This window comes from Helicoverpa zea, chromosome 19 (assembly GCF_022581195.2).
Source record: "Helicoverpa zea isolate HzStark_Cry1AcR chromosome 19, ilHelZeax1.1, whole genome shotgun sequence".
Classification (NCBI taxonomy): Eukaryota; Metazoa; Arthropoda; class Insecta; order Lepidoptera; family Noctuidae; genus Helicoverpa; species Helicoverpa zea.
In genome coordinates, this window is record NC_061470.1 from 6201835 (window position 1) to 6228481 (window position 26647).

Sequence of the window (26647 nt, forward strand, 5' to 3'; positions counted from 1 at the left end):
GCGGGATTCTGTCAGCGGAGTCGCAACGCGACCAATCACGAGAGTCGAGCGTGCGCACAAACGCGCGATAATGCGTCAGTCGCATCGCACCCCGCTGTGGAGGTGGCGCGTTTTTTTCGTCGCAATCGTAACTACGCCTTTATATCGACGATTGAAGTGATTTGTCAAAATGTCAGTCTTTAATCCAGTTCAATTGATAGATGAAATAAAAAAGCGACCGGGTTTGTACAAAGCTGATCATCCTACAGACCGCGAGGAAAAATTGGCGTTATGGAAAGAAATAGGATCGGTAATTTACCAAGGTTGGGAAGATTTCAACAAGGCGACAGCTTATGACAGAGGTTAGTATGGGAAAATAAACTAACCTAACCTCTGTTCTGTCAATTTCACTGAGCTGTCGTGCGTATTCTTGGAACACAAAATAAATCGCAGTCCATTTTTGTAGTAGGTCGGTACCTATTCTTATTGGATTTTATATACCTCTTGATATCATAACAGAGCATCTGATTAGTAAAGAAATAACAAATGTTAGTAAAACGTTTAGTTATATTGAAAATCGTGCACGATTTTTCAAAATCGACATTATGCACTGTCGACTTTGACGTTTGGTACAGTCGAATCGCTCAGTGTCTGGCATGCAGTGAGAAGGCGCGACTTATGATGAACGCGTTCCGTTATCCGTTTCCCGCCCTTTTGCCCTCGTTACATAGTTTTTACGATTTAATAACAAACCATTATAAGGAAATATTATAACATAGCACAGAATAATAGCATTATAATATATTGTATTACTGAAATGCGCTACGGAATAAAATTGCGCCATTTAATTAACGTTTTATCGCCATAATAACAATTTAATAGCATTCTGACCATGATGACATTGAACTTTGCTTCAATTAGGATTTCATTTAGGCATACATTTAATAATCATCAATCAATATGAGTTTTAGCTGGCAGTATAAAGAAATAGTTTAACAGTTTGGTAGGTAGCATATTTTCCAGGTATTTGACCGCATTAAAATAGTCTGGCGTACATTATGATAATGGGTGGTACAACAAACATGTGATTTGCATACCGTGACGCGTGTGCGAAACGGCCTAAGTTCGTTAAATATGAACGCAGTATGTATCGCGGTTTATTTATGAATCACAATGTTCATTACTGCCAGATGATGGGGGAAACATCTAGTTATAGCCGGTCTGAGAGTTAATGATGCATTGAGATTTTTTTTCGTTTTCTATAATCCAAAAAAGCATAAATTATCAAAAACGAAGATAACGTCTTAGATGGAGTTACCAATTTGTAGTCTCAGCGCTGTTAAATCTAGAAAAGTGCATATTGCTCAGCTGAAAACAATGTCAGAAAGTATAGCACTTGTAATAAAAAAATTATACTATAGAGCGGAGCATTTTTGTGCATGCAGATAGCGACTGAACTTTTTTGACGCATTTTATTCAGTCGTGAAGTCGTGAGTCGACAAAAAGGTCTATGACGTTCTAATCGCAGTATAGTAACATCCCTGCAGTAACTACTTTTAATGAAAGGATCACCTTAAACAAACCCACTAAAATCTTTATACTTTATTATGCAATTCACAATAAATAAACCTCCGTTAACCTCCATTGGTAAACACATACGTAGTAAACTAAGTAAGCGTATGACTGGCAGCTAATACCTATGATTTTCTTAAATAAAGTTCTACAGTTGCAAAGGAAATGGCGGTCGTTACGGGACGCTTACAACCGAGAGCTGCGCGCACGCCGCTCGGGTATCAGGATCAACAGGCGAGTGTATCGCTACTTCAAGAGGATGAGCTTCCTCGGAGGCTTCGAGGGCAGTTTGAGTGCAGACGAGTATGTTTTAAATAAGAAATACTCTATTACATAAAGAGGTGCACTTTGTACCCTAAACTTATTTCATCAGGGACACAAGTCTTGATTATCCACATTGAAATAACAGATATAATTTTTTTGAACCACTTCTATAATCTAAATATGTACCTACTACAGCTCTACTCTTTCTAAGAGCGTAGTTTTTTTGCTCAGCAGATCCTTATTATGAGAAACCACGGTTCCATTTTAATAATCTCTCTTCTACCAGGGAACTGGATGAAGATATAATGCTGGAGGCACAGATACCAGAAGAGGCATTGAATATTGAAACGGTTAAAGTAAAGAAGGTGAAACGGGAGAAAAAGAAGAGAAAACGGGAGTCCAGCGAGGGCAGTCACCAGCCAACTGAGGAGTTGGAGATGCCCATGTTTCCCATGGAAATAGCTGAAACTGAGACGGACAGTGATCGACTGTTCCTGCTGTCGTTTCTTCCTGAAATGAGGCAGCTGCCTATCAATATAAAGATGTGGGTGAGAGCTCAGATCGCCAATGTGATGCAAGAAGCAGTATCTTGTCATTATAACAACACCACGCCAGGAACATCGAGTGACAAGAACTTTATAGATATCAAACGACCACGCCACGATAGTACAGAATAGGATAGGTTATAGAAGCTGCTAATTAATTCATTGGTGCTGTTAAAAATAGTTTTAGAGGGGATAAGTACCATATTGTTTTTGATTGTTGTTTAAGTTTCAATGATTGAAAGTATATTTTTGTTGGCATTGTTGGTTGCATAAAAAAGTGTAATTATTCTTTGAAACTAAAAAAAATAAGGAACTTTTTAATATTAAAATTTTAATCAGATTACTTTTCAAGCTGTGTAATAAGTAGTCTCTTATAGTATTCGTTTTTCTTGATTCATAAAATAAGATCAGGCTGTCGACATATCTTTAGTAATAAAAAAATATAGCCTATTGATATTTGAACATTTTATTAGGATCAAGGAATCGGTCAAAATAATAGAATTGTGTCAGACAGCTTTAATGGTGATTATATTATTGGCTGTTTTGATGTAACAACAATAACTATTTTGTATAGAGACACCATTTTGTTTTGGTTCTAAATAAAAGTTTGGTATGACCATAACTTAGACCGTTTTAGTTATGTTTGCGTCTTACATTGGTTATTCCATAACAGCCTTGTGCAAAATAAAAAAAAATGTATCAGAAATATGGACGGTTTCCAAGTCTGTTGGCGAAAACAGATAGTTTACGAGTGTTATGTTTTGTTATTAGTTACTCTAATATAATCCTACCCTGTTTGGCATGGTGTCAATGTTTTTTTTCTGTTGTTTATTGTTAAGGTGAATCTTAACAACAAAACTATTTTTGTTCTTAGTACATAGTTGCACAGTTCAGTTTTTGTTCTTAAAAAATGACCATCTTAGGGTTATTTTACAAGTTTATTTTTGTGAAAAGTTACCAACTTCAAAGTTAAGTGGTTTTTGTTCTTGAAGCGGTAGCGAGTATCATTTGGTTAAGTTTTATAGAAATAGGTATTTACTATTAAAACAATAAATAAATATAACATTATTTTTCTAGTCTAGTTAAATACACAGTGAGAAAATAATAAATACTTAAAATATTGTGTATAAAATATCAGTTTTTGTTTGTTAACTCTAATTAATACCCTACAGTTTTAGAATCTAACACTAAAAGAATTAGTTTTCTTTGGCTAGGCACAAACATTGCCCCTATGATGACAAAAACTTGTTTATCGGTTTTCCTGAGTTCAATTATTTATACTTATAAATAACACTATTTGTGATTTCCTTATTTCCTGTTTACTGAATATATGTATGTTCCTATACAATGTGTCCCGGGGATAAGTGACCGCCCGAAATTTTTTGAATATTTGTACAAAATTAAGGATAATTTCCTTTATATTTGGGACTTACCGCCTTTGGTTTTTTTTTAATGATTTTTAGTAAATACTGTGACGTGCTGCAGTTTTTTTAAGATATTTCCTAAGTTTTTACATCTTTTTAAATTCTTTTTTCTTCATTGACTAGCCGACATCATAGTTTATCAATTAAAATTATCAAACATAACAAAAATGTAATAAAACATTTATTAGAAAAAAAAGAAAATAAAAATTCAAAGAAAATAACGCCTTTTTTTCAGTTTTTTCAAAATAAGTCCAATAAATGCCCCCTTAATATCACTTTCTTTTAATTTATTAATAAACTACATGATATTTCCTACAATAGCTCACAACAATGTTTTCTGCTATTTCAAACAAATGCAAAAATACAGTCAGTTGAAATTTGAAAAAAAAGAGCAAAGCCTGTTATTAACAGGCCTGACAATAAATTTTTTTTAATGAATTTTTTCAAAAATATAAATGAAATTATCCTTAATTTTGTACAAATATTCAAAAAATTTCGGGCGGTCACTTATCCCCGGGACACGTTGTATATATAATATAATAAATGTTATTGTATTTTTACACACAGTTGTATATTATTTTACCTTAAAGAAGAGGGCCGACCAGTTTATGGATATACCTGGAACAAAAATAACACTCATTAGGTTACTGCTGTTAAATTATGGTTATAGATAAAAAATATGAAAAAATACATTAATAAACTGAACTAGCTACTATTGATTTTGCGTACTTAGTGTTACGCTAAGTGCCTCTTCTGTATTTGTACTATTTATTCTGTGGTACCGAAAAAAAAACTTATAAAAACTCGCTGAGTTTTTCTAGCATCCGGCCATATCTTTGGACAAAATGCAAAACTTGGCGCTATGGAGCACTTCGTGGGAAGTTGGCGCCCTAAATTGTGAAGTTGCGCGATTATTCCGAAGTTTCGCAATAATTCTCGCTTGTTCGCTTCGCGTTATACGTTCGCGGGATATTCTCATTTCCCTTGCACTAGATCTCTGGTAGCGAATGTCACATCTTGTTTTTGCAATTTCTTCAAACTTAAATCTGGCTGGGACCACTGTACATGCTACACATTTCATGCATGCTGGACTTAGCACATTGTGTAAAGTATAGCTACATTAGAGAAATTGAAAACATACGGCGTAATTTTTCGTTTTTTTTTTCTAATTATGCACTGTCTGTATTGATAAGGTGCCTACCTGACCACCACTTAAATGAGGCAATAGGGATTATGTAGGTAATATCACGAACCTAGTGTGTTCCTAGATACGGGGTTTTCCATTTAGGTATGTGATCCGAGAAAAATCTTTGACCACAAAGACAAGTGCAGCAGATAATAATCTAAAGTTATGGAATGAACTGACCTATCACGGATGTAGGTTATTAATAGGAATCAACTGTACGTGACCCAGTACCACAGTGCTCACATAGATATTGTGGACTTCCGACCATGTTTGCTTGTTTGTTTCAATACGTAATCATAAAGTAGGTAGGTACCTACGATCTATCCGCAATGTCGGCATTGACAAAGGAATAACTGTACATAATATTAACAGCAATAATATGGTCACTCTCAATCATTAGCCGGACATACCAGGAATTTTAATTAAAGGGATAAAAATAAACCTTAGCAAACTAATTAATTCAATTCATTATGATAAAATTAACACGTAAGAAACGACGTCATTCATATTACTACTAGACAATACGGTAAACAAATAAATTACAATAAATTAAACAAAAAAAAAATACTAAAGGACGTTAGGCGAGCGGTCGATGCGACGTTGCCAGATCGCGCGCAAAACGCACACGCGAGACGTAAGCGGGGCTGCGGCGGGCCGCTGCGACCCCGCTGCGTCACTCCGCGTCGAACGTCCGTACCGGCTGCCGTGTTTGTTTGTCGCAGTGAAATCGCGGCGTTTCCACTAGTGTAACATGAATTCCTACTGTCTGGACGTTGAGACTTTCATAGGTGAAGTGAAGAAATACCCGGAAATATGGGACATTAACAGTGACGACCACAGGTTCAAGAGCAAGAAGCAACAAGCCTGGGCGCAGATCGCTAGGGTCTTCATAACTGACTTTGACGAAATTCCCGATATTGAAAAATATGATGTTTGTGAGTATGACCGACACATTCCACAATACCTACCTACGCATGTATGGCATACAAATCTGATAGAATTGGTACTTATTTATCAGCTCTTCAAGAAGTGTTACAAACAACAAGTATTTGATAAGATAGTGACGCATAATTCAGGTTTAGGTCTTAGTATCGGTCTAGATTTTAACTAGTAAACAAATAATGATGTAACACGTGGCCATTTTGAAAATGCAACGGACGAAAATACTTCTACAATGAACAAAAATTATATCAAACATCGGCAGTCCACAGCTACTTTCAACAATAAGCAGACACTAGGAAAGGTGTTAGGAATAGGCGGTCCCTCGTCTCAATGCTTTATTTACATAAACCAACGTGCGCGATTCAGCGTATACCTGCGAAATGCGTCACCTTGAAAGCCAGAGGTCGCGGCTCGCGGTTGAGCAACCAGTCGACGGATCGATCGCGTTCCTTCGTGTGCGTTTCAAAGCGATTGCCTTTCGCGAGTCAACATCAACACATCCATTCATTTCGGGTTACTTCTCGTGTAACGACAAGGAAAATACTTAGAATATCTTCTTTTATGGACTTATTTGGCCCTTTGGTTACGGCACTATCGACTGTTTTTGCTATATCTAATGTGTTCATACGCGTTTTAATGAAAGTAGTTCAAGCATGATTCAGGCTATTGAATTTTGCAAATGAAAGCAATTCTTAGCGTACCTAAATATATCACAAAACAGGGTTTAATTTCTATCAAACCCTACGTACATTTGTAACTCTCTTCACCAGGAACTATTCGATAGGCAGCAAGGTTCTCTTCGTTCTGGCTTCCTCTTACCGTTGTATTAAGCTATTAAATGCGGACATCTACATACATAAGGACCTAGTCATCGGACCTAGAATCGGTCGTTACAGTCGTCCACATTTTTTGAGTAATCCCTAGTTGGCTGAACAAACTCAGTTTACTTGTCAACAGTCTCTGAATAGATGAGTTGAAGACAAATCAGTTACTGCATAGTCGGGTTTGACACTAAGTAATTCTTTTGAAGATTGTGTGCCAGTAACTCCATGATTATCCATGAGTAAAAATAAACTTATAACAATTCCTACAATAACATTCTATGGATAGATATAATATGTATGGTACGATTCATAAAGCTTAGCCCGTTCTTTCTTGTTCGCTTGAAAGGGGTAAACTCGGGCCGGCGATAACTGGGGGTTGAATAAAATGTGTGGAGCAATTTAGTTCAAGCGTTTCATCTCAATTCGTCCGCATAGCCAAATGGAAACTCCTATTATGCAAATAATTCAAAATAAGCTGTATCATCAATTATTATCGTATATCCCGCGGGTTCGATAGACTTTTGTAATTCTTTGCCTCGTTAAGTATTTTAAGTGAAGTAGTCTAATTTAGACTAGCCGAGCCTTCTCGGTGAGTAAAAACTATGATGGTATAGAAATTACTTATCGTTTTTTGTTAATGCCATTTTATTTCATGTTATGGTTTAAGGCTTTCGTTATCACTCTGTGTAGCATCTTCTACTTTTCCTATCTTCATGCGAATGTTTTTTTTTTTCCAATTATAGCTGGCGTGTCATCGTGAAACAAAAGCAATTAATTAATAAAAGCAAATATTCCATATTTCCAGATCGTAAACTGCACGGAAAATGGCGAAACATAAGAGACTCATTCGTGCGTCATCGTAAAAGAAAATATGGTAAAAAGGGCTACGTGTACGCAAAACATTTGACTTTCCTAAGTAACTTGTATAATAATAAGACCAGTCAATCGGGAAGCGACGTGGAATGTGATAACCAGAGCGACGACGAAGACGCTAAGTTAAAAAGTGGAGGTGCTAAAACCAAAAGGTTCGATCTGTTATCTGACTCGACAATGTGGGCCAGCGACCCAGAAGATTCGCCCTCCACTATAGAGAATTTAAAAAGGAAAAGGACCAGCAAAGAGGAGACTGACATCGAATATGTAGATACCCCATTCCCAGACGCAAGCGTTAGTTTTAGTACTCCGGTTGAAGACGAAGATAGATCGTTCTTCGAATCGTTGCTACCTGCAGTTAGGGAGTTTAATATGGACCAGAAACTAGAATTTCGAAGTGAAGTGTTGTGTTTAATCAAGGGTTTAAGGTCGTCTACAGGTAAAAGGAACTTTATCAAATTAGACCCTACTACAGGTGACTTCTCATAGTGATATTTGCTGATATTATCATTCCATTTTTTTTACAGTTAATAAATGTTTAACATTTTCAATGTTTTGTATTATTTATTCCTACAGTCAGATCATAAGCAGTCACTGCAGCTAAAGTTAAGCCTTAAAACCGTATTGAAATAAAGAACATAAACTTGAAACTAACATAACCAACACCATGATTGATTCAGCTCATCTTCACACAAGGCTTGAACTAGAAATGCCAAAATAGACGTTTATCTGGTTAAGTAGGTAGGTACAGTTCAATACGAGAGTATAAAGATGAATGAAACGAGAATATAAACATAAGAATTTATAAATAGAGCAGTGACGATACATAAACATTTGATGCGAGAGAAATAACGTTGCCTGTTAGTCGATCTTACGATAGAAACGAAAGAGCTCAGGACATTAAAAAAACAAATACGAAAATACCCGAGACTAAGATAGATGTATTTTAAACATAAACTGTTCAGACGAGCAAAAAAGGCCGAGATGGAGGCTAGCTTACAAAGTATAGCTAATTTGAACGTGGTAAACATCGGAAGGCACCAGGCTCTGCTCAGTAGGATCACAGCGACGAGCGCCGGTAACAGGCAACAAGTAATGATACACCAGTCAGTCTTGTTACAATAATCTGTCTAAATAGTAACAGCGAGCTGGCAACGTCGCGGGGAAAGTAGCGGGGCGGCAACGTGGCGCGATCGATAGAACGCGGGGGGCGGCGTGGTGCGGGGCGGCTGACCCTTCCGACAACCACATTATACCTACTGCGTATATCATTGCGCGTACCAAAGCACGTGTTGGTTGACATCGAACGTGTTACGTGCAGGCAACGGGTTATCACAGAGCCGGAATGCGACATCTCAAACTAATGGCTCCTATTTTTACTTGACACATAAATAAGACAAGTACGCATTTTCTGTTCATTAAGGTGGAATTTATTAAGACAGAAGCTTTCTGAATAAGCTTCGCTATAAGCTCACCTGTATCGTCAGTTGGTAACTAAGTACATGGTCGTCCTAATTAGGCTTTGGTAGGTCTCATTTGGGCACGCATTTAGAGCTATATTGGTTGAATCTGAATTTGGATTCAAATTGTACGTACGGATCTAAACAATCTCTATTTCTAGGTACTCTACATTTCAAGCAGTTTGAAGTTGGAAGCCAATTCATTCGAATTTCTTTAAAATTGCATATTATCTATCTTCTCCATTGCAAAAGACAAAATTAATCATCAACAATGGAAATTACCTAAATTGTTCACAAAAACTTGGTACGATGTAGAGAGAAGAGTTATTGACAAAGTTGCAGAAACCACTTTCAAAGTTAAAGAACAAATAGACTTTTTCGTCAATAACGTGGAAGATTTAAACACAAATATAAAGGAATGTTTACTTTGGAACTTCAGCAATGACATCGTGGAATTTTAACTTCAATATCCCCAGTCAATTTAGGTATTTTAGTATCAGAAGTTTCGACTTTCACTTGTATTTCTTTAAGTTTATGATCGGGGTTAGACTTCTGTTAGATGGGAAATACGACCATTTTATTTTCGATCTATTGTATATCTTGGTAAGAAAGGATCCTCATTTAGAATTCTTCTTTCTTACCGTACAATACAATTTGTTGCTAAGTCGTGATTTGTACTGTTCATATTAAGACTTGTTTTGAAAGGTGACGCAAGTCCATCCATTGTAAACTAGGTAAGCGATACTCCATAATAAAGTATAATTATTTCACTTCCTATTTAGAATCAATGACACGGTAAAAACCCAATTTATATTTGGAGAATCAACGGAACGGAAAATAATTATGAGATGCGACAAAACTGAGGCCGTTATGGCGTAATGAGCAAGAAATGAAAATATTAATTAATGGACCAAATGACAAAATACGTTAGAAGATAATTAGTAAAGCATTCGTGGATTATAATGTTGTTTACGCGTTTTGGTAAGAGGAGTTCTTTGGAACAAACAGCTTGCAATGAACTCTCGCTAATTACCAATCAGGTTAAGAGCTGCTAATGAATTGCTTCACTAAGTGCTAATTTAATTAATCATAGCAATCGCCAATCAGTTTAGCTTTGAGAACAATGCTGTTGATAAGCAATGCTAGGAACACGGTGTCGTAAGCGTTCGTGAGACATATTCGCGTAACAGTTTTGTTTTTTTTTAGAAAAAGGTCGTGAGTACTCGTGAGACACAAACATACATTACTCAGAGCCAAATGACGCGAAGGCCTTTACGAGACAGGCGGGACATTACGGCCTCGCCTCTATTGCAGTGGCAAAGAACCCTATGTAGTCCATGAGTCACATAAAACTTGATGTCAGTATCGCGTGAGAGTGCTCAATCAATAAGGTTGCTTATAATAAAGCCTTTCCCCCGTGAAACACTGCACCGCACAGCTGATTACACCGTGCGTGCTTAACGGCATCACAAATTATACCACTGCACAGGTGTTTAAAAGTTTTAAAATAATTCTAGAGTTTGTCAATGCAACTGGCTTGTTTGTAGTTTGCAGACATAATGTCGTTTAAAATAGCAGCTGCTATTTTACTGACGAAATTATGAGTGCTATTCAAAGTTAGAATGGAGCTACGCTAGCTCGCCGGTTCACGCAGCCGCAAGCGGTGCGAGCGAAGGCATAATAAAAGTGGGTGTGCCTGGTCTGGATCTCAGGCTAGGCAGAAAATCTATAATGTTTACAATGCGCTAGGCTAGGCGTCCGTCACCCTCCGCGAGGACACGACAGTACCTGCCACTTAGCGCTTTGTTTGCCACTACGCCAGGCGGTTCCCTGCAGCTGCGAAATAAGTCGGATGTATTTTTTGTTGTTTGAAGATCGCCCTAGACTTTTTATTTTCACGGCGGTGTAGAACATCCGGTTTAAGACCCGTGTAGGTAATAAAACGTTGCAAACAGGTGATGGTTTTGCACTTTTGTATAAGGTTAGTGCAGGATTAGAGACTTGATACATTATTGCTTAACAATGAACAGGTAAAAAGCTGGAGTTTATCAAATTCCGCTTAACTATAACAAAAATAACTCTAGAATAAAGTGCAGGATGTTACCTTAATCGATTATCATGTATGGTTAATGCGATAATATTATTTTTTAATAATTCGAACCGGTCAATTTGAGTCAGCACAGATTCTGTTATTTCCTCTTATTTTGTTGGGACAAGCAAAAGTCAAGCCAGCTAAGGTCAATTTTATGTCAATCCTGATTAGATAGCAACCAAACACTAGCGAGTAAGCTGTAGTATTAATCAAAATTAAAAACAATACAAGCAATTGTGTCGACGCTCTTATTTGATGGACCGACAGCGCCAGTGATGTAACCAAAAGTAATTATGTACTATCGTTAATAAGATCACCAACCAAGCTTTATAATCATTCGTAATATACGTGATAATCTAAACTGGTCAAACACCAGAAATTGGTACGGTTTGGCGCTAAAAGCAGTTTTTTTGGGTTCTAAATCTTGTCTAGGCTTAAACATGAACAACAAGATAATAACCAGTTTTAAATCTATCTGCGTAAGCTACCGAACTGAATAGATTTGTGTATATCTAAGCATGAGGTATGCAAGGTCACACAAAACGGCCGTATTTTTCTCTTAACAAAGACAGACTTTGACAAATTCTTAGAAAAAATACGAGGGCTGCCTTTTAAGTTGTGTCGTTTGAAATAAATATAGACAATCTAATTGGTTATTACCATTTATTGTTTTTCAAAGAATTCTCCGCGATATTTAATGCACTTTTGCATGCGTTCAAACCAGTTTTTGAAACATTTATTCCATTCCGAAGTGGGGGTGTTCGAAATGGCCGATTTGTATGCGTCAACAGCTTCTTCAGGTGTGCTGAAACGTTAACCACGAAGATTTTGCTTTATTTTGGGGAATGTAAAAAAATCGTTAGGGCTTAAGTCAGGGCTGTAAGGTGGATGATCCAGGATTTCAATATTTTGGGAACTCAAAAACAGCTTTGTTTGGCGGGCGGTGTGCGAACTTGCATTGTCATGGTGCAGTATCATGCGACGTCTTGGGTTATTTTTTCTGAATTCGGTTATGACTTCTGGCAAACAAACACTGGTATACCAGTCAGCAGTAACCGTCTTGCGATCTTCTAATACAATTGTGGCGATGTGACCACTCTTCGCCACAAACGAGGCAATCATTTTTTTTGAAGAGCTTCGTGAGCGTACGACTTTGGTCGGTTTTGGCTCATTTTGGAAGACCCAGACAGTTGACTGTTGCTTGGAATCTGGATCGTAAGCATATATCCAAGATTCGTCACCACTGACTATGTCATAGACATGCTTTGACTCTCCTCTGTCGAATCGCTGCAGAGTTTTGCGGCACCAACTTACTCGGGCTGCTTTTTGTTCGTCGCTAAGCAAGTGAGGTATCCAACGAGAGATCAACTTTCTTACACCAAGTTCTTCGTGTAGAATTTTTTGGATGGTGGTCCCTGAAATGCCCACGGATGCCTCTATTTCACGGTATGTTACATGTCGGTCTGCGAGAATTAGCTGCCGCACGGCGTCGATATTACCTTGCGTCATGGCGGTTTTTGGACGACCTTCACGTAGCTTGTCATTGAAGCAAGAGTGCCCACGTTGATATTCTAAATACCAGCGTTCTACAGTCCTAAGGCATGGTGCTGCATCACCAAACACAGAACTTATCTCTTCAAAGCACTGAAGTCGCGACAATCCCTTTTTAAAGTTATAGAAAATTATGGCGCGCAAATTTTCCTTCGACATTTCCATTTTACAACTGACTCGTCACCTTTGAATAGACAATACAATAAAACTATTCGACCAATTTAAAAACATTCTTTTGTTTTCGAATTCTAAATTCAAAAAGATGTAAATGGCATATACATTTTTTTTTAATAATCGAAGGAGGTTAGCAAACGACAGAACTTAAAAGGCAGCCTTACGTAGTAGGTATATGATGATGTAAGTGTGATGGGTTTGTAACAAAAGACTAGGGTAGTGGCGGTGGATACGGATAATTATGGTTTTTAACCAGATAAGTATCATAAAATTGCAAAGCGTAATCTCTGTAGATTTGTGTAAGGGATATCTGCAGTTGAAGATAGACGAATGCATTGTGATTTCTCACACAATGGATACATATTATTTTTCGATACAGGTAAACTTAAACCATCTTATTATAAAAAAATATATTTTTAAACATACCTTAAGCATAAATCTAAAGTCTGGACTTTTTAAGACCTCGTTTTATAAAAAGTTTACCTCGATGACATTACGATTCGTAATAAGACGAATTAGATAAAATACATAGATACACTATATCCTGTCGAAGTCGAAGATTTAAGAATTAAATACGTAACTATTTAATTCTTAAGTCTTCGACTCGTTGATTGGAAGAAGACGAATTAAGCACTAACTTAAAAAGTTCAAACTTGGATTTTAACAAAGAGACATAATGTAGAGCCTAATAAGAAGTGGTTTCCAGTTATAAAAGGTTCGCCTTGAGCTAAATCTCAGTCGCTGAAACGAGCTTAGAGAGGTCCTCGAACACTAGAGTACCTACCTATTCTAAATTAAACTTGAAGTAGCTGCATAAGAACATTCGTAGACTTTTGAAAAAGTGAAAGTTGATAGAGAAGCTAGCCATAATGTAGCTAATTGAAACTTTAACTTGTAAGTTTATAAAGAAGAATTTCTGTTTTTCTTGTTGTTTTTATAATGAATGCAGCAAACTACCTACCTATTTATAGAATTTTGTGTCCAACACTGATTTCTGTAAGAAGTGATCCTAGATCGAGACAGCTCGTCAGAGTTACAACTACTCGTACACAAGATACATTATATGGAGTATTATTCACTGTAGTATAGGTGCAAGTTCTCCATCACCCTCCATTCCTCATCTGGCTGTCAGAAGACATTCTAGCATAAAACAGTGCGGGCAATGCACGAGTGACGCAAGCCGTGCAGCGGCCGCGCGTAATATAATAAATAATAATAGGCGCGCAGAGCGGCAACGCGTAGTCAGAGCGGCAACGTCGCCGATCGATGGCCCGCCACGTTTATCGGCGGGCTCCAACTTTGTTTTGTCGGCCGGCCGGCTTACCCGACTGAGAATACTATCACACGGTCCAGCTTCCACGCAGTGTTTAGAACAAATATCTTTTTTTGTTGTTTTTATATCAATTAAAAACATGAAATATAAAACTTATCAGAAAGTACCTACAAACGATTTTGCTCAAGTATGGCTCAAGTCTATTAAAATAAACAGTAATTGCGTCTTGGACTTTCGACTAGAATCAGCACAGGCACTTTAATTCAATTGCTGCTTTTGAAAATTTTGGTCTTGATACTAAATGCATAGCTCCAGATGACTAAAATTTGAACATAGCTAGCTTAGACATAGGTACATAGTGTTTTTGATCTTATAATTTCCCATCTACTAAGTTTCAATTCGGCAGTGCACCATTAGAACTTTACCTACCTACAAACATTTAAAATCAATACGAGCTCACACACACACATACAATATAGATGCCTGGATGAATAACGCTAGGCAGAATCTCCATACTGGCCATATCATATTCACGGATGAACTGGCTACTCGTGTGATAGGACCATGCATGACTAGTTTCCATAAGCGTGCTAGTGGAAGAATTCATCAGTCATTCTTGCGATTTGCCGGCATTGGACTGAGAACACGCAATGAGGATGATGCCAAGCATTTGTTAAATGTGCCTGCGTAGTTAGACTAACTAAGTTTATGTAAGGAATCTAGTATTTAGGAACAATAGTTCCAGCTAAAATAGTATATTTAGTATATCACTGATATCTCTCGTCTCGTTGAATGCATAGACGCGGATGGTGCATCTAGACACTATGGCCATTTGGCGGGAAACTATGAGAGAGTGTGGCACGGAGTAAGACGAAATGAATGCAAGGGAGCAGAAACCTTATTTATCGAATGATAATTATAGAGATACAGGTAGGAACACTACAAACATGAAGGTAGGTAAATAAATAGGTAAATAAGTTAACTAATAAGCACAAAGTCACGATTAGCGACAGCTGCGGAAAACCACGTGACCAAATTATTGTTCATAATAAATTGTCAGCAACCTTGGATCAGTTCTGCGGCACTTTCTAAACTGAGTCACCATGGCTAAGGTCGACTAGAGGACCTATTCTATGATTTTCAAAACATAACAGAGAGAACTGAGTTAAGTAGGTAATAGGTAGGTACCTAACACACGAGTTTTAATTTGGCGATTCATGGTCTAGTTCAACTACTTAATTTTATTTAGAATTTTGGAAGTTAGATGGAATGGAAGGTACCTTAACAAACAACCACACTCCGACTAAGACCTTGAAACTAGGTAAGTACCTCACCAAAGAATCCGAAAGATTTCTTTAAACAGACGTTACAATTGAAATGGATAATTATAAAATCGAAGATGTAAGAAGCGGCAAATTAAGAATAGGGAGTAAATAATGATATAATCATAATCACATCAATAAAGTTTACTATTCGTAAGTAATTTTATCACAGAACTGTTCAGAAAGTTCAGTTATTGTAAATCTAGGCATCAGAGACTTCAATACGAACTTTTCGATTGTGAACTGGCTTGCCATACAACTTTTGATATCAATTTAATTACCTCGCATTTCATGACTTGAAAGTACCGAATCTTTACCAAACTTTACAAGAGTAATGCAGGCAAAAATAAAAAAACCTCATTAAAACGCATTCACGTCCGATGTTTTTTCTCTTTACCGGTTAGCGTCAGGAGCGCCGTCACAATTCTCCGATCCTCTCGAAATACATATAGAGAGTTGCTACCTAATTGCTACCAGCTACCATTAGTTGCTACCAATTGCTACCCTCGTGGTTTTGAAGATATTCAGCATCCAAAGGTGACAGCCATTCTGATATCAGGATGGCTGTCACTTTTCCCAGTGTGAAGAAACGGCGCAAAAGTATTGAGTTTTTTTTTCACCCAGAGTTGCTACCTAATTGCTACCCTCCAGAATAAAATTTTGGGCCACAAAGATTTCCTGGATAAAAAGATATTAAAAAAATGAGTTTTTACGCCCTGCCAAATTAAATTAGCAAGCTGTCAGTTAATACAAATGAGTACTTTTGACGTAGGCGCTATCTATTATAATCCGACAGCTGATATAAATGCGGCCGAAAAGTGAACTAAAGCAAGCCGCCATCTTTGAACATCATTTTTGATTAGGTGTATTTATAAATGTTACCTGTTAAATGAAATTTCCCGAAATGCATGAAAAAAGTATTTATTATAATTACCTCAGCCTTCGATTGTTAACACGAAAACATCCAGTAAGGCCAGTCGTGTAAAAATCATACCCAACTCTACGTAAAACATGAACTGATTTGGTCACAGTAAAACAATATTGATTTTATTAAAAAATATTTTTATTTCAGTCACTGACTTAAAATAGACTCTTTTGCAAAAAAAGCGGGCACCTATGCGAAATCTTAGTTTTAAGGACTAAAAAATTTTCAAAACACCGACGAACATTCTGCCAGCGATTAGTCCAAAACAAGGTTTACCATTTTTTTAGCAATTTTAAAATATTCAAATTTAGAATACACTCTCACGCATGCTTGGCTAACCTTTTTGATGCTAGAAACATACTACAATCATTAAAACCCTTTGAAACACACATAAAGTCCTTAAAACTAAGATATCGCATAGGTGCCCGCTTTTTTTGCAAAAGAGTGTATATCATACCCTGACATGATTTAATAAATTTTGAATTATTTCGTGTTAACAATCGAAGGCTGAGGTAATTATAATAAATACTTTTTCATGCATTTCGGGAAATTTCATTTAACAGGTAACATTTATAAATACACCTAATCAAAAATGATGTTCAAAGATGGCGGCTTGCTTTAGTTCACTTTTCGGCCGCATTTATATCTGCTGTCGGATTATAATAGATAGCGCCTACGTCAAAAGTACTCATTTGTATTAACTAACTGCTTGCTAATTTAATTTGGCAGGGCGTAAAAACTCATTTTTTAAATATCTTTTTATCCAGGGAATCGTTGTGGCCCAAAATTTAATTCCGGAGGGTAGCAATTAGGTAGCAACTCTGGGTGAAAAAAAAACTCAATACTTTTGCGCCGTTTCTTCACACTGGGAAAAGTGACAGCCATCCTGATATCAGAATGGCTGTCACCTTTGGATGCTGAATATCTTCAAAACCACGAGGGTAGCAATTGGTAGCAACTAATGGTAGCTGGTAGCAATTAGGTAGCAACTCTCTATATGTATTTCGAGAGGATCGGAGAATTGTGACGGCGGTCCTGACGCTAACCTTTACCGTCCAATTAACAAACACCCCGAAATTGTAACCGGTTTCGGCCCATTTAATTGGCAAGGAACCGTTATTGGATACTACTTGATAAACATACCTACCGTACTTACACCACCATGTTATCCAATTCGCAATGCCATCCAAGTTCGAATTTCGAATATTTACTTGTGTTGTCATTGTGTGGGGTGCGGAGCGACAACGTCGCGCACGGTGTGGCAACGCCGCACAGCGCTATTTCGCTACCCGTCTCGAAGTGATCGGCGAGATCAGCTGTGCTCGTCTGTGTGAGTGTTTACTATAGCGACCGTACGAGTTATGGATGTTTGTGTGCGTTAGGTAGCTTGGATTCTGTTTGTAGGATCTGCTCGGGGGAGGGTTTGTGAGTGGGAGATTAATGTTTTCATTACTAAAAGCTCTGTTCGCTAAAAACTGCCGAGTAACATTCATAACAATATTTCTGATAGTTCAGTTAAACACGTTATATTAAAACACACAACATTGCTTATCAAAAATCAATTATTTAATCATATTTAGCTATAATTGGTAACATCACTTAAATGAGGTATTTTGCTTTAATCTACTTCCTGAACATACTCGCTGACATAAAAACTGTTTTCATCCGTTTCAATTTTGATACCATTCACTGCATTTTCCGTTTCGTCTACATTGTTCTGCGGATAATCGGCCATTGTGACACAACTCGGCGTGGGTTCCGCAGTTCCTTCCATTTCATACCAGGACGGCTCTGTTGGAGGTATAACTATATCTTCAGTATTAACACTATGCTCATCTTCGACTTTAATATGTGCTCCTGTTGTTAATTGCTGTAACTTTCCATGGTAAATGACGTCAGATATCAGTTTCTCAGCAATGCACCGCTGCATTTTAGACAAGTGTTGTAGTTGGGCCTCTATTGAGTGACCGAATGCTGCTGCTGATGCGTCCTTTATGGCTGGAAGATAGTCTCCTGTGGACTCTTGCTCCGTTGAAGCCTTCCTCTTTCGACTTGTTGAAGGTACTAAGGGCTCCTGAAATAGAAATGTAATGTAATGTTTCTAGCAGATACAATTTTTTGTATAAGTACAAGGACTGTTTTACATACATTTTTACAGTGTAGGTAGCTACATAAACACATTATATTCTACGGTAAGGCTAACTTTTCTAAAACATCCTAAAAAACCTAAGCACTGAGTGAAAAACATTACCCTCCTTCTTTGGCAGTCGGGTAAATAGTTGGAAATTGCAAAAAAAAATCGAATGACTCTGTCTTTGACCATGTTCAATTATTTAAAGTTCTATTTGCTTTTGCCAACAAGGGCGGACTAAAATCAAATTACACATAGGTATAGTTACCGGCACGGATATTGAGCTCTTGGCGGAAGAGTGGGGAAGGTCAGGGCTCAATTTCAAATTTGTGCCGATAACTATATTAGTAGATAAAGGAATAAATACTCACGTCTTCATCAGACTCCGACTCTTCATATTCAATTTCGTCACCGGAGAGGAAACACAAATGTGGGTAATACCATAACGTTATTGTTCCAGCGTTATTTTCAACCTAAAACAAACATCCACATACATCAACATGTTGTATTGAAAATGATTTTATGTTTCTAAATAGTATTAGAAAATGTGAATGTACACTTACTTTTTTCCTCTGCCGCATGTAATTCGTTCGCATATGAAATATTTTAGTTTTGATATCGGATTGACTTGCGTTTGGATAGGTTTTTTGCCATAATTGTACTATTTTGTCCCATGCTGCCATTTTTCTGTCTCTCTTATGGTACTCTGGGTGCGTTGTGTCCCATAGGATAGGGCACTTTCTATATTTCCTTAGGATTTTGATCAGAAACGCTGGTTCATACTCGATTTTCTCTGACATGGCGGGAGCGTGCGGTACGGACGAGTTCACAGCGCGAGCGTGCGCCAACGACTGACTCGTTCATAAACATTTTCATATAACGCGACGATCGACGGCCGGCGGGCAAGCGACGGTACGGTACGGTATCTTTACGTGATACTATTGCTTATTTTTTGGAAGTTTTAATTTGAAAATTAAAAAAAAACACATATGGCGTTTATTTTACTGAGAAAGTGGTCTTAAAATCTGAATAAATAGGCATGACAACCAAAAAAAAAATTGTCCATTTAGTAGATTACGCGTAGGTAATTTTTCTTTTCTTACAGAGAAGAGGCAACGAATGACGTTTAGGAACCTACAAATAGGTACTTACTTTGGTTTAGTAGTAGTTGATTTATGTTAGAATTCTCTATTTTACGAGCGAATGGTGCGACGAATTGGCCAGCTTATTTTAATTTAAAATCGATAACTATTCAGTTGGTGGCTCTAGCTCCATAAATACGGGTGACCCGACACTGGGTTGCACTAGACTGGTTTATTTATATGCAGAATTGCTCAGTTATTTATTTATAGTCTCGTATAAACAAAAGTAGGTATCCGGCTGTCTAAACAGCTATAAAACGAAGCATTTTCAATTGCATTTATGATATTAATTATCAAGTCGAATTAGGAGCATATCGGTAACATTTAAAAAAATCGAAAATGACGTCGCCTGCCGTTAACACTTGATATAATGACTGTCCATGCAGATTTCGATGAAAAAGCGATACCAACTGCTAGTACATTTGAAAGTTACTTGAAACTCTCGCGCTATTTACCAACTGGTGAAATAACTCCTCCAAACAGTGACGAATCGGGATAAACTCATTGCAGATTCCCCTTATTACTTCTATAACATCAGTCACATAAAGACACAATACTGCATCACCACGGATCAGAAAATAAAACCGGGTCGATGGACTATTACAGAAATAGTTGAATAAACTTAATCGATGTGACGGATATGTTTCTAGGTTTCCGTTGACCGCATTTCGCTAAATGAAAAATCAATAGTTCGGTATTACGGCCGAGGACGAGCCACTCACTAGATTGTTGTTGTTTACAACGCGCAGCCTTGGTAAAAGGTATTAACTGTTTAAGTATTGGAATATAGCAACTGTAAGACTTAGGCATTTGGTACTCCGGAGTCACACGTCCATTTTTCTTGCCTTGATGACTTAACACATATGTAATACCTACCTACCTAATTACACCTACTCTTTTTATATACTCGGGAAAACGGGAATTTAATGAAATGAAGATTTCGAGGTTGTACCTAGTGGTGAAGGAGTCAAACATACGCTTCGTTCAAAAGGAAGTAACACAGACGTTCATATTATAAGCGAGCGCGGTCAAAAAAATCTTCAAAGAATACTGTCTGACCACATATAATTTAAATATAAGCAGTCGGAATCCGTCATTCAAATAGTGTTGTTGTTGTCATTCGATATGAGCGAAGCGCCTGGCGTTGGCACGACAATCGGGCTTCATGCCATACCCGCGACTCACGAATGCGAAAAAAAAAAACAGGTTCAATGATTACAGCCCACAAACAAATCGTCACGAATCCAACAGACAGATTATCTATCTATTTTTATAATTAGGTATTCAGTTAATTGGTTATCAATAACCTTCTTAAGACAAACCTTTATAATTGTATCTATAATAATGACTAAGTACGGAGCTGAACTTTCATGCACGAGTCCGACTCGCACTTGGCCTGTTTTAGGATAATTACAGTTTTTAAACGTAACCTTTGCATACTGATCATTACAACATCTTGTCGAGGCGTGACGCTCTCTGTCCTGCATGTATGACCTCCACAGTTATATCATTTGCCAGTTTTATATTAGTGCAAGACATGAGCAATCGTCAAGCATTGCCGATAGAACAATTAACTCGTGTAACTACTGCTTCTAAGCTTTAAGAAATGAACTACCAGAAACCTTGAAAGTAGCTCCATAACCAACTTCCAAATTCCAAAGCGGTCCAAACGATTTTTCTCGGAACAGTACCGAGCATAACATTTGAACAAATCACATGTATTAAACTGGAATCTTAGCAAAAGTTTCAATGAGCGAAACCTTGGCAGTTGACCGGAGTCATGGCCGATCAGCTCAATAGAAATCGCTGTTGTGTAACTGATAAATAAACGTTGTATTAATTTGTTCGAGAAATTAGTTTACACTAGAATCGTTTGGCATTTAGAAACTTCCTACTTTAACATTTTTGAGGTTTTACACGCGTCTCAGTTTTTGATGGTTGAAAAGGTCAGGTTGCTATTATAGAATTTGCCTAATAACAATTTCTTGCCTACTAATGAATTTGCCTAATAATTCTTAGATAAAGTCGTTAAAATCTTTATTGGCTTGTGCTAGAAAATCGGAGGATGGAATAGACTTCAAGTTAACATTCGTAGATACTTATGTTATATGAAAAGGTATTAAAATATCCAAAACCTCTGTTATATTTTTTATTAGGAATATATCACATTAACAGTTAGTTACTAACCTATAGTGAATGCTTAGAAAATAAATTGGAATAACTATTAAGTACTCTACAATGTAACCTAGAACGTCACTATTCGTCATCAAATTCAGCTTTAACAACGAGCGTTGAATAATCATCATCATTTATCTGTGAACTATGTTGTCCAGCCTGCAGCTGTTCCAGTTCAGCGTTTGCGAACAATTTGGCCAGTTCTATCTTCATCAGGGCTTGTTGTCTCGCTGAGAACTTCTTGAATGTCCCCGAGTAACTGAGAAAAAGGAGATCGGTAGAATCTATTTGCTTGAATTTCTCAAGCTGACTTGAATTTCTCTCAATGACGCTTTGTAATTCTTCGTCTGTTTGCATCGGTGAGTTAGCTTCTGTTGATGGTACTGATCTTAGCGGCACTAGAGGCGGTGGTGATGGCGACTGTACCGGTGACACTTCCTGTGCCGCTGTCTGCGACCCTTCCGACTGCTCTGACATAGATTTCGACATTCCTTTGATGCGATAACTGTAGTTATCCAGAAACTTCAATTGGGTGCTCCAAACGTAGTTACTAACTTTACTATTCTTCATTTGGGATAGCTTCTTGTACTTTATATAACCGTCTCGTACGGTTTTCCACTTTAGTCTACAGGCTTCACCTGTAAAGTTACAGCAACTTAAGAATTGTTGACTTCTGGTTGGGATTTAAAGAAAAGAAAGACTCAATTTTATGCCTAAATATTTTGAATAGAAACGCTTTACAGTTATATAACTATAATATGATGTTGGTATGGTCCATACTCCTAACATGCCGTTACATTGACGGAAAATTCTGTAACCGTTTTTAGAATGTATGTTAAGAGTCGGGCGACGGTTGCAAGTGCCCGTCAGGCCCAGACAAGTGCTTAATGGGTTAGCCAGCGTCGCGCCGCGAGAGTGAGCGCAACTCTGCTGGCAGGCAAATCTATACCTACATAAGATAGACATGTTGAATGTGTTGCCAACTTGTCAATGTAACAAAGCGATAATAAATACTTTTAGCTTTAAAAAACGGTTTTTATTCCTACAAACTATTCTACGTGTAGGTAACTAAAAATATTCTCTAGTTAGATACGTGTCTAGGGATCATAATTAGGTGCCTCAATCATAAATAAAAGGAGTTAGAAACTACTTACGACATTCATTCATTTCTCGTCCAATAAGCTCCCATGTCGAATTCTTAAGGTCTGTGTTCCTATAACTGGGATGATTTTGGTTGTATAAAAATTCATGTTTCTTGACTAATTTAATTAACTGAACTACATCCATGTTTGGTGACGTCCCGCTACACGAAGTGTTTGGTGCACTGTGTGACTTCTGTGAGTTTACTGAGCAGTGAGGCAACGCCGGCGGCCCGCCCCGCCCCGCCGCGCGTCACGTCGCGTCTGCCCCATCGCGTTCGAGGCTTCGGGGAACTTCGTCTCCGTTCGGCGACGCGACGTTGCCAGATCGTCCTTATAGAAAACTACATATTTGCTTTTGCAGCGGATATTTGTTGCAGAATGTACGGTCACCGCATTAGCTATTTTAAGTTGTTTACTTTCACTCAACTTAGTTATTTGTGATTTATTATGAAGTTCATTATAAATCGGTTCATGATTCTACTTACTTACCTAAGTAAGATATGTTTTTGATTTTGAACATGTGATGCACTTTTCCATCTGTTACTAAGGTCCCTTGACTTGGTCCACAATGACATTTTTTGCCTCTAGTTGTCTGACCGAACTACAGTCGTTTGCAGTCAAAAAACCTACCAATTCAAGAAGCTAGGCAACCTCAGTTGCTTTTGCTGTCTCGTTTTCCTTCTTCGATCTTTCATAGAGCAGAAAAGGTAGGTAATATTGAAGCAACTCGTCAAATTTCAGTCAAGAACTATCATCTCTGTGGTGAGTGCTGCTATATCTAAAACCTGTCCCCCAGGACCAGAAGTTCCCCGGATTTTTAGAGACAAAAATATGTTTGACTTCGTACTTCACAGAAGAAATACATTATGTAATTTAAAGCCTCTTTTGTTGCAAAAAGTAGTAAGCGTCCATAATGAAAAAGAAAAACAACAAATAGGCACGACTTGTACGTCTTGCAAATACCTTTTTCGCCGAAATTACGATGAATCAATATTTGGCATTCATCCAAAACATAAAACGTGTAGGTAAACCTTAGAATATTTTAAAAACAAATGTTTTTTTTTTAAACTAGTCCAAGTGGCGCGTGCGACAATCTCAGTTGTCATGACAAGAGGGTCGATGACCTAAGGCTTGCCCTACACAGTCAGGCACAAATATTTACAAAGCAGAGATACTATGTTGCCTCATATTTTATTTTCCTTGCATAAACATAATGGAGTACGAAAATTGAAAATTTTCTCACAAAAATTAGAGCAGATATTTTCTAGAAATAGAAACATTTTGCGACTTGAAGTAAATAAACTGCAACAGTGTATTGTACTTTTCTATAGTTAGATTGCCGATCTATATTGCACCAAAATGGGTGCATTTTGCATCGTGGTCCATCAACATGATAATGTGAAAGTTGTTTAAAAATAATTTCAGTATGAAATGGCTAAATCAGACATTTCGTTTCTGGCAGCTATTTCTCGAAATCTTTGCCTTTTATTTTACTTGATACCATTTCCAGAAATTAATAAATGAGTAGGTATAATATCATGTACCTACCTAATTTGGACCAAAAATATAATTAACGGTTTTTATTACAAAATTAAATTATATTTTAATTAAACATATATTTTAACGGAACTAATAGAATTAAAAAGTTACGCAGAAATATCATGTTACTACATTCATAGATAAATAACATTGCTCATAGGGAAATGTGGCATGATGTGTGATAAAAATATGATAGGAAATAATTAAATAAGATAAGAAACACGAACAAATAATGAACATATCGTTTACGTCCCATCTGGCTGGGTAAATAACAATTAGGTACTTAATACTTACGTTCTAACCAAACACTATGAAATACTTTATTTTCAGGACGCATTTCCATAAACGAAACTTCACTCATATATCCATCCAAGTAAAAAATATATACCTTTGTAATAATTCACGTATCACGTAGGCGACACCAATCAATAATTTACAGAAGCAATAGAAATATAATTTCCTGTGTCACCAACTACCCACATAATGCGTATCGATAAGGGAAGGTACTGCGTCGCAATTACAAATACCCCATACCACTGGAAGTGGCGTCACACAGCACCTGCACACGACGTCATTACAAGTACCAACAATAATGAAGACATTAAAATATTGCGTGCCACTTTAGAACTTCATCATATTGACAGCTGGTACTCAAGAACAATGGAAGGCGAGGACCTAGCCCGGTACTTTACCCCTCAAATTAGCTGTCCAAGCAAATTTCATTGTAATGAACGTAAATAAATATTGTATAACGAACACATGTCGTACGTAACGTGCAAAGAAAAACATTTATGTTTTTGTTTGAAAAAATATAGTATAATTTTAAATACAGGCTGTCTGGTCCAATGTCCAGACGCAAAAAATAAAGAAAACAAATTATTGTTTTGCTGTATCTCATTTATGTGGAAAGCAGTTTTTGTTTTTTCATTAACTAAAAGGTATAAGTATAGTAAATGTGAAGGGTCTTCTATGTGCCTTCGTAAAATTCATCAAGGATCTTGGGATAGGATCGTCGGGATTTCACAATCTGGAATGAAAGGATGCGGGTAAGGAGAAGTAACGCACACATCTGTATCCAGTAACACGAGGGGTTGATAGTAGAAAAGATTCCCGTTATATGTACAAAGGTCATTATGAAATAAAGAAGCAAGGCGCAGCTTGGGCGCGGTACCTGTGGCGCAGGTTGCAACAATGCGAAACGCCTCGACGCACCGGTTTACTGTTTCTTTCCAATACCTGTCTAGCAGTAAAACTAAGATCTACAGACGAACCGACCGGAGACAACATTAATGTTTTAATTGAAATTCAATATGGCATGCCAGTTAACTCTGCACGTAGACCGTTATTAATCTATCTTTACGGCAATGCCTTATACATAGAATATTCTAGACGCCGAAGAAAAAGCCACGTTTGTCTAATAATTCTGCTATTCTGCTCTTTCAGCAGGACAGACGGTAAGTATTGAAAAGAATATCATTATCGTAGTCACACGTGGAGATAATATGAAAATGGTACAATTTTCAACGGAGCTAAATTAAACGGAACCAATTTTCGTTCAATTCGACATTCGATTGGAAACGACCGTGACTGTGTTAAACACCATACAAATTGAATAAGTTAAATAATATTATGTTTAATAGAGCATGTTGCGCAACATACCGGCGGCAGCTGCTGAAATGCTTTCTGATTATCGTTATGTAATGTGGGAAAACAAAACGTGACATTGAAAATGGTTGTAATGTCTTGTGTGGGGGGAGGCACCTTTAGGTTCGCTTGGCTATAGTATGTAGTGTTAGGTACCTGTGCATTGGCTGTGTCCGTTGCGAGTACTGCGCCATGGCTCGTGATGCGCAGCAGGCATGGCTAGGCGGCGCGCATGCCGCGGCGGGCGCGGCTCGCTAGCTGCGCGCCATACCGGCGCTACGTCGCACAACACACACAAACACGGATGCACACGCACACCACTGCACACGACCGACACGACCGACGACACTGCACCGATAACCTGCCGACAAAAACTCCACTCAGAACAAAACATTGTAAATTGCAATACCAACCCAGCATCCAGTAGGAATGCCCCTGGCTAAAGGCCTTAAATTCTAGGCATCCACA

The 26647-nt window shown here is 37.6% G+C and overlaps 5 protein-coding genes across 6 annotated transcripts in view; 2 read left to right on the forward strand and 3 right to left on the reverse strand.

Annotated features, from left to right (window-relative positions):
• LOC124639501 overlaps positions 1-26647 on the reverse strand; it is a 108429-nt gene that overhangs the window by 76001 nt on the left and 5781 nt on the right. Inside the window, exon 2 of the mRNA XM_047176898.1 lies at positions 26336-26540. Within this exon, the coding sequence (XP_047032854.1) occupies positions 26336-26373 (38 nt within the window). The 5' untranslated portion in view covers positions 26374-26540. The remainder of the gene's footprint in view (positions 1-26335; positions 26541-26647) is intronic.
• On the forward strand, positions 15-3446 carry LOC124639541. 2 transcript variants are annotated; one of them, XM_047176962.1, is made up of 3 exons: positions 15-302; positions 1698-1854; positions 2102-3446. In XM_047176962.1, the coding sequence occupies exons 1-3, from the start codon at positions 170-172 to the stop codon at positions 2490-2492; spliced, it is 681 nt and encodes a 226-aa protein (XP_047032918.1). In that variant the 5' UTR covers positions 15-169; the 3' UTR covers positions 2493-3446. The 2 variants fall into 2 exon arrangements, with proteins under 2 accessions (XP_047032918.1, XP_047032917.1); XM_047176961.1 differs by having other exon boundaries at positions 23-341; positions 2102-3444.
• Positions 5636-8160, forward strand: LOC124639540. The gene is made up of 2 exons (XM_047176958.1): positions 5636-5905; positions 7542-8160. The coding sequence occupies exons 1-2, from the start codon at positions 5722-5724 to the stop codon at positions 8096-8098; spliced, it is 741 nt and encodes a 246-aa protein (XP_047032914.1). The 5' UTR covers positions 5636-5721; the 3' UTR covers positions 8099-8160.
• LOC124639539 lies at positions 17950-19427 on the reverse strand. Its single transcript, XM_047176957.1, has 3 exons — positions 19101-19427; positions 18909-19010; positions 17950-18480 (listed from the first exon to the last, which is right to left on the reverse strand). Exons 1-3 carry the CDS (start codon positions 19335-19337, stop codon positions 18025-18027), a joined length of 795 nt encoding a protein of 264 aa, XP_047032913.1. The 5' UTR covers positions 19338-19427; the 3' UTR covers positions 17950-18024.
• On the reverse strand, positions 21815-23731 carry LOC124639542. The gene is made up of 2 exons (XM_047176963.1): positions 23009-23731; positions 21815-22492 (listed from the first exon to the last, which is right to left on the reverse strand). Exons 1-2 carry the CDS (start codon positions 23139-23141, stop codon positions 21936-21938), a joined length of 690 nt encoding a protein of 229 aa, XP_047032919.1. The 5' UTR covers positions 23142-23731; the 3' UTR covers positions 21815-21935.